The sequence below is a fragment of the Oncorhynchus tshawytscha genome, linkage group LG11 (assembly GCF_018296145.1).
Source record: "Oncorhynchus tshawytscha isolate Ot180627B linkage group LG11, Otsh_v2.0, whole genome shotgun sequence".
Lineage (NCBI taxonomy): Eukaryota > Metazoa > Chordata > Actinopteri > Salmoniformes > Salmonidae > Oncorhynchus > Oncorhynchus tshawytscha.
In genome coordinates this window covers 7,404,364-7,416,708 of record NC_056439.1, presented here as the reverse complement: position 1 = coordinate 7,416,708, position 12,345 = coordinate 7,404,364, and the positions used below count along the sequence as shown (strand labels likewise).

The 12,345-nt window shown below is 43.0% G+C and overlaps 1 protein-coding gene and 1 long non-coding RNA gene across 3 annotated transcripts in view; one reads left to right on the top strand and one right to left on the bottom strand.

Annotated features, from left to right (window-relative positions):
• Window positions 1–4,231: 4,231 nt before the first annotated feature.
• LOC121847713 lies at window positions 4,232–7,094 on the bottom strand. Its single transcript, XR_006084521.1, has 2 exons — window positions 6,631–7,094; window positions 4,232–4,723 (listed from the first exon to the last, which is right to left on the bottom strand). It is a non-coding gene; the product is annotated as an uncharacterized LOC121847713 (long non-coding RNA).
• A 147-nt stretch (window positions 7,095–7,241) lies between these two features.
• LOC112261371 (echinoidin-like) overlaps window positions 7,242–12,345 on the top strand; it is a 28,447-nt gene continuing 23,343 nt past the window's right edge. Inside the window, exons 1-6 of one of the 2 annotated variants that reach the window (XM_024436658.2) lie at window positions 7,242–7,396; window positions 7,551–7,650; window positions 8,380–8,504; window positions 8,834–8,983; window positions 9,314–9,422; window positions 10,327–10,436. In XM_024436658.2, coding sequence (XP_024292426.1) covers window positions 7,572–7,650; window positions 8,380–8,504; window positions 8,834–8,983; window positions 9,314–9,422; window positions 10,327–10,436 — 573 coding nt within the window. In that variant the 5' untranslated portion in view covers window positions 7,242–7,396; window positions 7,551–7,571. Of the gene's footprint in view, window positions 7,397–7,550; window positions 7,651–8,379; window positions 8,505–8,833; window positions 8,984–9,313; window positions 9,423–10,326; window positions 10,993–12,345 lie in introns of those variants that run through there. The other variant, XM_024436657.2, reaches the window with a different exon arrangement.

Below are 12,345 nucleotides of genomic sequence, written 5' to 3'. Positions count from 1 at the left end.
TGTACTTGCGCCGCTAAAACTCTCGACCATTGTTATACTACCTTCCAGAATGCATATAAGGCCCTCCCCAGCCCTCCAGTCGGCAAATCGGACAACGATTCTATCTGGCTCCTCCCCTCCTATAGGCAGAAACTCAAACAGGAAGCACTCGTGGTGAGGACTATTCAACGCTGGTCTGACCAATCGGAATCACACGGACTGGGATATGTAGCTTCAGAGTAGCTTCAGAAAATAATATTGGCACATATACCGATACGGTAAATGAGTTTATCAGGAAGTGCACAGAAGATGTTGTACCCACTGTGACTATTAAAACCTACCCTAACCAAAATCCACAGATAGATGGAACATTCTCGCAAAACTGAATGCACGAACCACTGCATTTAACCAGGGCAAGAAGACTGGGAATATGGAAGAATACAAACAGTGTAATTATTCCCTCAGCAAAGCAATCAAGCAGGCTAAACGTTGGTACAGGGTGTGGTGTACAGCAGGTCAGCCAACAGGGGGAGACTCATCGAGGCCTGCTAACAGATGGACTATACGTCAAGAGGCGGTGGCTCCATCTGCTGGATGTGTCAGGTCTCGACGGGCTCTCTGGACAGGACTAATTGGGGCTGATTAGGAGCTGGTGAGTAATCAAGGGCGATTGCTCACCAGCTGTGCAAGGCCCATAAAGCTGCCAGAAGGGCAGAAAACAGGGGAGGAACTGGGGGAAGAAAGGTGATTTCTGTATTGTTGGAAATGGTGCCAGAGCTACAATGAGGGAGTTCAGTTTTTGTGCCCAACAGGATCCAGCCAGACCCGGAGACCAGAAGACGGTATCCCGGAGAGGATCTCATGGGGGAGACCTATTATTTTCTTTTGAACTATTATGTAAATAAACACCTTTGAAACTGAGCTAATCCTACTCTGTCCGTGTCTGATCTGTGTAAACGTCTAGACCAAAACCCCTGGTCTGCCACAAGGGACAAAGTTAAATCCCAGTTCAACAGCTCTGACACGAGACGTATGTGCCAGGGTCTACAGACAATCACAGATTATAAAATTGAATCCGCCACATCGCAGACCCCGTCTTGCTTCCGGACAGACTGAACACCTTCTTTGCTCACTTTGAGGATAATACAGTGCCACCGACGCAGCCCGCTATCAAGGACTGTGGGCTCTCCTTCTCCGTGGATGATGTAAGACATTTAAGCATGTTAACCCTTGCGAGGCTGCCTGCCCAGATGGTATCCCTAGACGTGTCCTCAGAGAATGCGCAGACCAGCTGGCTGGAGTGTTTACAGATATATTCAATCTCTCCCTATCCCAGTCTATTGTCCCCACATGCTTCAAGATGGCCACCATTGTCCCTGTACCTAAGAAAGCAAAAGTAATTTAACTAAATGACTGTTGCCCCGTAGCACTCACCTCTGTCATCATGAAGTGCTTTGAGAGACTAGTCAAGGATCATATCACCTCCACCTTACCTGCCACCCTAGACCCACTTCAATTTGCTTACCGCCCCAATAGATCCACAGACGATGCAATCGCCACCATTCTGCACACTGCCCTGTCCCATCTGGACAACAGTCATACCTATGTAAAAATGCTGTTCATTGACTATTATTGGACTGTCGGATTCGGGGTAAACTTTGAACATTGAGATAGTAAATACATGATAGATCAGAAGCGTAGAATATAAGGAGTGAAAGAGACTGGGTTTTATGTCAGAAGTTGTGGAAAGACAGTTGGCTTTGGAATGTGTCAGGTGGAGATGTCACTGAGGGAGAGTGGGTAATGTATAGCATTTACATTGTCAGGATATGTTATTGTTCACCATCAGGGATACTCTGGGAGGAGAGTATTGTATCTATAACCATGACAGCCTTGAGTTGGGGAGGAGTGAGCACTTTGGGGCAGAGGTCAGGTTAGATGAAGTGAGGAAGAACAGATATCAAGAAGGTTCTGTCTAGCAACAGGGATGCAGGCTGTGTGGTTGTGGGGGAGGAGACTCAGCCTAGGAGAAAGGGTTAAATATCAGTGCTTGTGTGAAATGTTTTTTGTGTGTGTCTGAATTACAGCTGTAACGACCCTTTGGGAAGAATTAAACTTGGTTAAGCTTCCCTAGTGTCCGTGAGTTATTTACTCTGGAAAATTTGAACCTAACACTATAGCTGACACCATAGTGACACCACTATAACACCATGGTGACCTCCAGGCTCATTAACAAGTTCGAGGCCCTGGGTCTGGGCCCAGCCCTGTGCAACTGTGTCCTGGATTTCCTGATGGGTCGCCTCCAGGTGGTGATGGTAGGAAAAAAACACCTTTTCGCCAATCCTCAACACTGGGGCCCCACAAGGGTGCGTGCTCAGCCCCCTCCTGTACTCACTGTTCACCCATGACTGCGTGGCCAAGCACACCTCCAACTCAATCATCAAGTTTGCAGATGACACAACAGTAGTAGGCTTGATTACCAACAACGACGAGACAGCCTAATGGGGGGAGGTGAGGGCTCTGGGAGTGTGGGGCCAGGACAATAACCTCTCACTCAATCAACCTCTCACATCACTGACAAACTGAAATGGTCCACACACACAGACAGTGTGGTGAAGAAGGTGCAACAGCGCCTCTTCAACCTCAGGAGGCTAAAGAAATTTGGCTTAACACTTAATACCCTCACAAACTTTTACAAATGCACAATTGAGAGCATCCTGTCGGGTTGTATCACCGCCTGGTACAGCAACTGCACCACCCACAACCATAAAGCTCTCCAGAGGGTGGTGCGGTCTGCACAACGCATTACTGGGGGCAAACTTCCTGACCTTCTGGATACCTACAGCACCCGATGCCATAGGTTGGCCAAAAAGATCATCAATAACATCAACCACCTGAGCCACTGCCTGTTCACCCCGCTATCATCCAGAAGGCGAGGTTAGTACAAGTGCATCAAAGCAGGGACCTACAGACTTAAAAACAGCTTCTCTCTCAAGGCCATCAGACTGCTAAACAGCCATCACTGGCACATCAGAGGCGGCTGCCTATAGACATAGATTTGGAATCACTGGCCACTTTTAGGAATGGATCACTAGCCACTTTACTAATGTCTCTGTATCTTGCATTACTCATCTCATATGTATAAACTGTACTCTATACTATTCTACTGTATTTTAGTCACTTTAATTGCGTGTAAATATTGCATCACCCATCTCATATGTATATACTGTATTCTATACTATGACACTATCTTAGTTCAATGCTGCACTGACATATATGTATATATTCTTAATCCATTCCTTACTTAGATTTACGTGTATTTTGGGTATATGTTGGGAAACTGTGAGATATTACTGGTTAGATATTACTGCACTGTCGGAGCTAGAAGAACAAGCATTTCGCTACACCCGCAATAACATCTGCTTAACACGTGTATGTGACCAATACATTTTATTTGAACTTTAGCTAGCTGGCTAACATTAGCTAGGTTACGGGTTAAGTTTAGGAGAGAGGTTAAAGGTTTAGGTGAAGGGTTAACTAGTATGCTAAGTAGTTGCAAAGTAGCAAAAAAGTAAGTGATTGTTAAAATGGTGATGAGATTCAAACGCGCATATTTTGGTTACTAGACGTTCGCCTTATGTACCTACCTATCCACCCCGACCAACCGCCCTCCTATCATATTTGCCTTAAGTAACTTTCTGTCTTATGTAACCATGCCAAACGTAACATATACTAATGAGTGTCCTGGGTGTAGTTTACAATTCCAGCCTAGTCTGAGACCGGGCTGGTTTTTCTTGATAACCTTGATAATCTGCTGATTTCATGATGCCTTGTACATGTTCAAGGTCCCCAGTACCAGAGGTAGCAAAGCAACCCCACCCCACTCTTTCTAATTGGTCTATTAACTGGTCCTGTATGGCTCAGTTGGTAGAGCATGGTGCTCTCACTATCAGGGTAGTGGTTTCAATTCCCGGAGTCTTCCCCACATAAAATGTATGCACGCATGAATGTAAGTTGCTTTGATAAAAGTGTCTGCTATCAGACGTATAAAATATAGAACTCATTTAATACCTGGTGATGTCACCAGGCAGACGACAAACAGGCTGAAATTTCAGCTGTTCTTTTCTAACAGCTCTTACACTTAAAGGGCATTAGCCACAATTTAACAGTATTATTCCAACCTCATAGTGTGGAAATATATATAAAATAAAGTGTTTGATTGCACTGGGCCTTTAAAAGAAGATGCCGCAGGCCATTTGAAAACATGATTTATTTTACATCGAGTCCACAAGTATGTAACCTTTGTACATTTCTCATGAAAAAAAAACCATTGAACTCTGTGTTTGCAGAAGGCTAATATATCTACTAGAGTTTGAGGATAATAATAATTATAATAATTATAATAGAGCAACACACACGTGCCTGAGTCTATCATGTGCCAACTGTGGTTGTGTAACGTATTCTAACAAAATGATAACACTCTGCCCTTAAAACACAAAGAGTAGGACTGCGTCCCAAAAGCCACCCTATTCCTTATATAGGGCATTACTTTTGACCAGAGTCTTATAGGCCCTGGTCAAAAGTAGTGCACTATGTAGGAGGTAAGGTACCATTTGGAACACAGTGTATGTAGAAGAAGAAGAGTCAGCCAGCCTGTCCGTCTATCGATAGAGATAATCAGCTTGTATGTTGGCAAAGATCTCGGCCTCCCACTTGTCAAGCAGTTCCCCTTTGTTGTGGGTCTCTGTAGAAAACAAAAAAGATAACCAAGTTAGATGTCAGTGCTTGACTATCTTTAGGCGTATTTGGTGAGGAAACTGTGACACTTTTACACTCTCTATTCTATAGGCATTTTGAGTCTTCTATCAAAATGCCCGATAATGCTTGTAGGAGATGTCACGGCGACGTTGGTCAGCTAAGCTTATGTGCAGAAACACGTCATGGAGTCTAATGGTCGTCTTGCGCCGAACTGTGCATGTGCAGGCCGTCAAATCAAAGGCCCTCCTTCGATATGAAGTTGTTTTGACAGATGAAAACGTTAGTTTGTCACAAGGTTGGAGTAATAACATGTTCAACTACTGAAGACATTGGCTCCAATCTAAGTTGTGCCTTTTAGATTGAGAAAATGAAAAACGAAGGAATCATTTTTCACTTCTCTCATTGGCTTCTCAAATGGCAAACCCCGGCCAGGTCTGCTTTGTCTGTTTCACAAGCATTCTCAGAAGTCTCATGATGTTGTGACTCTGGGTTTAGAAACTCGGTGCTAAGTATAGTTTTCTCAACCGACACTATCGGCCTCTTCGAGTAAACATTAGCCATGTTAAGAAATGCATCATAGACCAGCGCTCTTACATAAGACATGTTGAAATATTAGAGTAACTCCAGATAAAGTGTGGTCCAGCCAACCCCGCTGGCTACAATGTGCAAACCTCCAAAATGACCTGCACAATAACAAAGTTAATGCCTGCGTCTCTTTCAGGTGCTCACAAGCTAATTTCACAAGGAACTCGTTACATTGTACAATACAAAAGTATCTCCTCGTCGTAACAATAGCTATGTTTCCATTAACTTGTCCAGTGAATTTGTTGACATTTAGAACGTTTACATAGGAAATACATTTGACAATGCCTGCTACGATGTGTTTCCATTTAACAGTCTTGTCTCGATTTAAACAACTGGACATAATGACATCACAACAAAACAATTCAAATAAACTACAGTGTCGAATAAAAATGAAGTTGTTGAAGTGTTTGCCATTTAGGCAAATTGTGCATCAATAAATTGGCGACAGCCTGCATGCCCTCCCTCCTGCAGTACCTTCAGAAATGATTCACGCCCCTTGACTTTTGCCAAATTTTGTTGTGGTACAGCCTGAATATAAAATCGATTAAATTGGCTAACTCTTGGCAAATTCTTCTGTATACCAACCCTATCTTGTCACAACTCAACTGATTGGCTCAAACACATTACGAAGGAAAGAAATTCCACAAATGAACTTTTAACAAGGCACACCCGTTAATTGAAATGCATTCCAGGTGACTACCTCATGAAGCTGGTTGAGAGAATGCCAAGAATGCCAATTATAAAATATATTTGGTTCCTACATGATTCCATATGTGTTATTTCACAGTTTTGATGTCTTCACTATTATTCTACAATGTAGAAAATAGTACAAATAAAGAAAAACCCTTGAATAAGTAGGTGTGTGCAAACTTTTGACTGGTACTGTACATACAGTGCACTCAGAAAGTATTCAGACCCCTTGACTTTTCCACCTTTTGTTACGTTACAGCCTTATTTTAAAATGGATGAACTATTTTCTTTCTCATTAATCTACACACAATACCCCATAATGACAAAGCAAAAACATGTTTTTAGAAATGTTTGCACAAAACAAGCTGAAATATCACATTTACATAAGTATTCAGACCATTTAACTCAGTACTTTGTTGAAGCACCTTTGGAGTCTTCTTGGGTATGATGCAACAAGCTTGAAGTAGGGAGTTTCTAGGGAGTTTTTCCTAGCCACCGTGCTTATACACCTGCATTGCTTGCTGTTTGGGGGTTTAGGCTGGGTTTCTGTACAGCACTTTGAGATATCAGCTGATGTACGAAGGGCTATATAAATAAATTTGATTTGATTTGAAGTACCTGTATTTGGAGAGTTTCTCCCATTCTTCTCTGCAGATCCAATTTTGCTCACTCTTCAGCTGTAAACTGCTCCCAATTCTTCAATGTTTGATGGTTGCCTTTGACCAACTGCTGTTTTCAGATCTCATCGTAAGTTTTCGATGGGACACAGATCTGGACTCATTGGTGGCTACTCCAGTCCAGTGTTTCTTCTCTAACCATTCCTGGGTGCTTTTTTTATGTTCTTGGGTCCGTTGTCCTGCTGGATACCCACGACCTTTGACGGAGACCTAGTTTTTGGACACCGTGTTGAACACTCCACTCCAAAACCCCTTGATACTCTGATGATTTCATGATGCCTTGCACATGTTCAAGGCCCCCAGTACCAGAGGCAGCAAACCAACCCCACAGCATTATCGAAACTCTCCCATATTTGATTTTAGGGAGGAATGTTGTAGGAATGCTTAATTTGGTGATACATTACTGTAGATATTGTTTTTCAATGGGACAAGCAAAACAAATAACTGGAGATGTTTTGTTGTTGAAAAGTGCAAGGGTGACAACTGTAGCCAGGGATTGCACATGCTGTCTAGACAAACCCAGAGGGGTTGCAACTTTTTATGTGTAAGAGGTTGAGACAGCAGAAAAGAGGAAATACATTTGAGATTAGGATGGAGATTAAGAGGTATGGAATAGGTATATAAGGAAGCAGAGCTGAGTGAAAGAGAGCATCTGAAGCAAGGAGAAGCAAGAATAGAGGAAAAAGACGACATTTACATACACCAAGGTAAAAACCCAAATATTTGATTCTGTAATGAGAAAATGCACCTCTCTCTCATTTGTCTCTGAGTGTGCCGGAGTCTGGTTGCGCGCCCCCACAGATCGGAACTCCCAGTTTCCTTTATAAAATATATATAATAACGTTGCTCTTTTCCCAACAGCTGAAGAGAAGTGAAGATCCCATGATGAAGGTCCTACCCATTCTGGCCGTGATGCTACTCGGGACGTCTGCCATGGTGCTCAATGGTCTAAACTCCACCGGTACAGTAGCCTTCCCTCATCATCTCAACACCACAGTGACTGATCTAGATTCTCTCAGTAGAAGATGTATTTTCAAGGCCGGTTACCCTGACCGAGAATAAGCCTAATCCTGGACTGAAAAGCACGCTCAAATTAGAATAGCCATGTGAAGTTCTATGTCTGCACACATAAGAAAATATATGCTATAGTATACATGTAAATACTATAGTATTCACTGCAGCGTGAATACTATAGGGGTCTAAGACAGACCCCGACTCTGCTCTTTTCTATAACCTGTAGGGAACACAATATTTGGTATATACTTGGCATGTAGGTTTCTCACTTATGGGTGGAAAAAATAAATTGCAATATGGGTGAGGGAAATGGGCAGGTTATATGCACATAAGATAGTATAGTATTTTCTATAGTTTTTAAAAAGTATAGTGTTTTGCGGAAAATACTGTACTATTTACAACAGTGTTTTTTTGTGTGGATAATACTGTAGTATTTACTATAGAATTCTACAACATTCTATAGTAAGTACTACACATGCTTGAGAGATACAACAGTGTGTAGTGTAGTGTTCCACAGTTTACTATGGAATTCTATAGTAAGTACTGTAAGATTCTATAGTAAACTGTAGTTTTTTTTTCATGTGGGTGGGAAACCAGCCCTGTCAGTATATGGACGGAGCCTCTCTCTCATATCCATCCTTTTAATCTCTCCCTTGTTCTCCCCTTGTCCTTTTAGAACCTAGGCAGGTCTCTGGGAAGGTCAAGGACTTTCCTCACTGTCCTGGCCATTCTACCTGGTATAAACTGGGGCACAAATGTGTTAAGCACTTCAAGGAGGAATTGGACTTTCAATCTGCTGAGGTAAATTCAGACTTCTCTAAGACTTTAGTCTACAGACCCATGTTCTCTCAGTTACTTAACCTTTATTTAGGCAAGAGAGTCCCATTGAGACCAATGTCTCTTTTCGTTAAAGGTAGACATACCGTAGTGAACCTCTGTATCTCTACATGATACGCAAAGTGACCACCATAACTAACTCTCAAAGCCGCATGCTGTACTCTAGTTCAGGTTATCCACTCCATTGTCTTTACCTGTTTCCAGTGTTGTGCATTAGTGTCTAACTCTAAATGGATTTTGATGATGACAACTCTCTCTTTCGTTTTCTCATTCATTCATTCTCACCCACACAGGGTTTCTGCCACTCTCAAAAGGACAAATCTCATCTGATATCAATCCACTCCAGCCAGGAGAACAAGGATGTGGACGTTTTTGCTCAGACGTTCAGCAGAGATTCCCCTCGCATCTGGCTTGGCGGTTTTACAGTATCTGACCCCCTTCAGGTGGCGGTTTTAGACTAAAAAGGGGCAGTTTCCCGGACACAGATTGACCTGGACTAAAAATGATTATTGATGGAGTTTCTTTATTGAGTCTGCTTTTTAGTCCAGGACTAGGCTTAATCGGTATCCAGGAAACCACCCCAGAGTTTCACCATTCAATTTGATCATCATTATAAAAACCAGGTGGACAGTGTTCATGCCCCCCAACGCCTTCTGTCATTATGCTTGATCTCTGTCTCTTTGTTTCTTTGTCTCTTTCTGTCTGTCTGTCTGTCTGTCTCGGTCGGTCTGTCTCTCTCTGTATCGCTCTCTCTTTCTCTCTCTCTCACACAGCCTCACCGCTACCTCTGGACTGATGGGTCCTCCATGGACTACTATTCCTGGCTTCAGAACCCCAAGCAGCCATCCGGTGACGGACAGTGCATGGAAATGAACTGGCAGCGTAAGCAAGAGAAGTCAGGGATAATGGGAGGGGAGAGAGAGAGTGATGGAGGGAAGGCAGGCGGAGAGGGAGGGAGTATTTTTTAAATTTAACTAGGCAAGTCAGTTAAGAACAAATTCTTATTTAAAATGACAGCCTACCCTGGCCAAACCCTAACCAGGATGACGCTGGGCCAATTGTTCACCGCCCTATGGGACTCCCAATCACAGCTGGTTGTGATACAGCCTGGAATTGGACCAGCGCCTATAGTGACACCTCTAGCACTGAGATGCAGTACCTTAGACTGCTGCGCCACTCGGGAGTAGGGGGCAAGGGGAAGAGGGGACATGACAGAGTGACTTACAAGAGCAATTAGGGTTAATTGCCTTAATCAAGGGCACATCGACAGATTTCTCACCTAGTCAGCTCTGGGATTTGAACCAACGATCTTAACCTCTAAGCTACCAGCTACACCAAATTCAGTATGCTGATGTATTCAGAATTGTGTTAACTATTGTGGAAAAGGGAGTGGGAGGTTTTTGATTTGAAGTATGACAAATCTCATAGCTTTGTGTTATATAGGTTAGTGGCCATGTGGTTAGTGACTGTCCTGAGCTTGGATGGTTGGGGGTTCGATCCCAGGTCGAGTCATACCAAAAAGCGGACAGATTCCTCATTGCTTGGCACTCAGCATTAAAGTGAAGTTTTGAGGGTAAGGCCCTGCGATAGACTAGTGTCAAGGCATTGTACTTGTATTAAATGATACGTCAAAAGCCTCATGCTACAGACACAGTAGATAGGCTCATGTCGATCTGGCTTGGACAAGGCTGCTTAGCTACTAATGTAGCTCAAAACTCTCTAAAAGGGATTTAATAATGGATAAAACTAACTTTTTCATTTTATCTCTCCATCTCTATTTATCTAGGCAAAGGGGACTGGAATGATTACCCGTGCAGCAAAACCAATTACTTTCTGTGTGCCTTCATACCTGGTGAAAGAGAGGAAACAAAAGGAGGAGGAGAAGAAGAGGGGATGGTGGAAAAAGGGAGTGGGAGGTTTATCATTTAAAGTAGATGACAGATGAGCAGTATAGCAGTATATACTACCTGTCAGGTACGCTTTGCATTACAGCTTTCTCAGACATCACGACCCCAGGACCCTGTAAAATGTTAGAGAAAACCCACTGCTCAAAGACTAAGCCTTTGTCAGCTAAAAGTTCTCAAAGATTGCCCAAAGATTTAATGAAACAACTGATTGTATTAGAAACTTCTAAACACATTGCATTTGAGAATTCTATCTAGGCCTATTGTCAGAAAACAGTAAAACAGATATTTTCTTTAGGAATGTAGTGGAGTAAAAGTATGTTGTCAAAAATATAAATAGTAAAGTAAAGTACAGATACCCCAGAAAACGACATAAGTAGTACTTTACACCACTGCATTTGAGAATCCTATCTAGGCCTATTGTCAGAAAACAGTGTAACCTAATCTATTTTCAGGGGGATGGTGTTGATGAAATGTTGCTTCACTTGTTTGTACTATGAAACACTGCGCATTGCTTGACTAGCAAATAAAAAAGGAATACAACAATATCTTCATGAATCAATAATCGTTGCATGACTTTCTTTTGTTGACCAGGCCTTATTTAGCAACCAGATGGGGACAAGGGGTCAAGACATAACAATACAGCCTCATCTTATTTATAGATGGACAACCCACTGGGTGGACTTGACAGATTTAGAATTTAACCTACTACCTTTCCATTCGGTGCCCTGTTTGAGTAGTGTGCCCAAAACAGAGAGCATGCGTGATATTTACTTTGCGTGTGTTTTTATGCATGCTATTGATCAGAGAGAGAGATTAATCTAAACATCAGCGCCACAGGTAACTTCCACAAAACACATCGACCACAGCCACCCTTGAAGCAGCTTTACACATTGCTCCACAAAAGCCGCGGCCCTTGCAGGGCAAGGGGAACAACTACTCCAAGTCTCAGAGCGAGTGACGTGGTGGTCTCACGGGGCTCTCACGGGGTGGTCGTGAGAGTCCTCGGGGAGGTGTTTAGGGGTTTCCATTGGTGCTACTACGGTGGAAAGTCCAGACCAGGTCTCCACCGTGCGCATTCCCTCCGAATATTCCGATTTGGCTCTCGCCTTCTCCAAGAAGAAGGCGATTCAATTACCTCAATTACCACCCCATCGTAGGGGGGATTGTGCGATTAGACACCACACTTCCCAGGAGTCACGTGTATCCCCTGTCACAGGCGGAGACGGCGGCTATGGAGACATGTCTCCGAATCTCTGCGTCAGGGGTACATTTGGTCCTCCATTTCACCCCCCTCCTCGAGTTTATTTTTTGTGAAGGAGGGAGGTCTGCGCCCATGTGTATTGACTATCGAGCCCTAAACCAGATCACTGTGAAGTACAGTTACCCACTACCTCTCATAGCCACGGCGATTGAGTCAATGCACGGGGCGCGCTTCTTCACTAAACTAGACCCCAGGAGCACTTACAACCTGGTGCGTATCCGGGAGGGAGACAAATGGAAGACGGCATTCAGTACTACCTCAGGGCATTATGAGTACCTCGTCATGCCGTACGGGTTGATGAATGCCCCGTTAGTCTTCCAAGCCACTTTTTTTTTTTTTTGCACTGAAAAATAAAAAATAAAACCTGCATTTCTCCCTAGAAGTTTTTATCTAATTGAACAACAAAGAATATGATCTACATGATCTGTCTCTGTGTGTAAAATAAAGTGGTTAATGGGAACCTAACTCACAGCTAAAAAAATTCAAAATAGCAATCCAATGTCATTTGTTGCCTAAACTTTACTGCAAATGCCACTTAAGTCATGAGAAAAAAACAATACACTAACATTGCAGTTAGCCATGACAGCCTTTATAATAGAATGCTTGTGACCACACAAACATAAATATTGCACTTGGG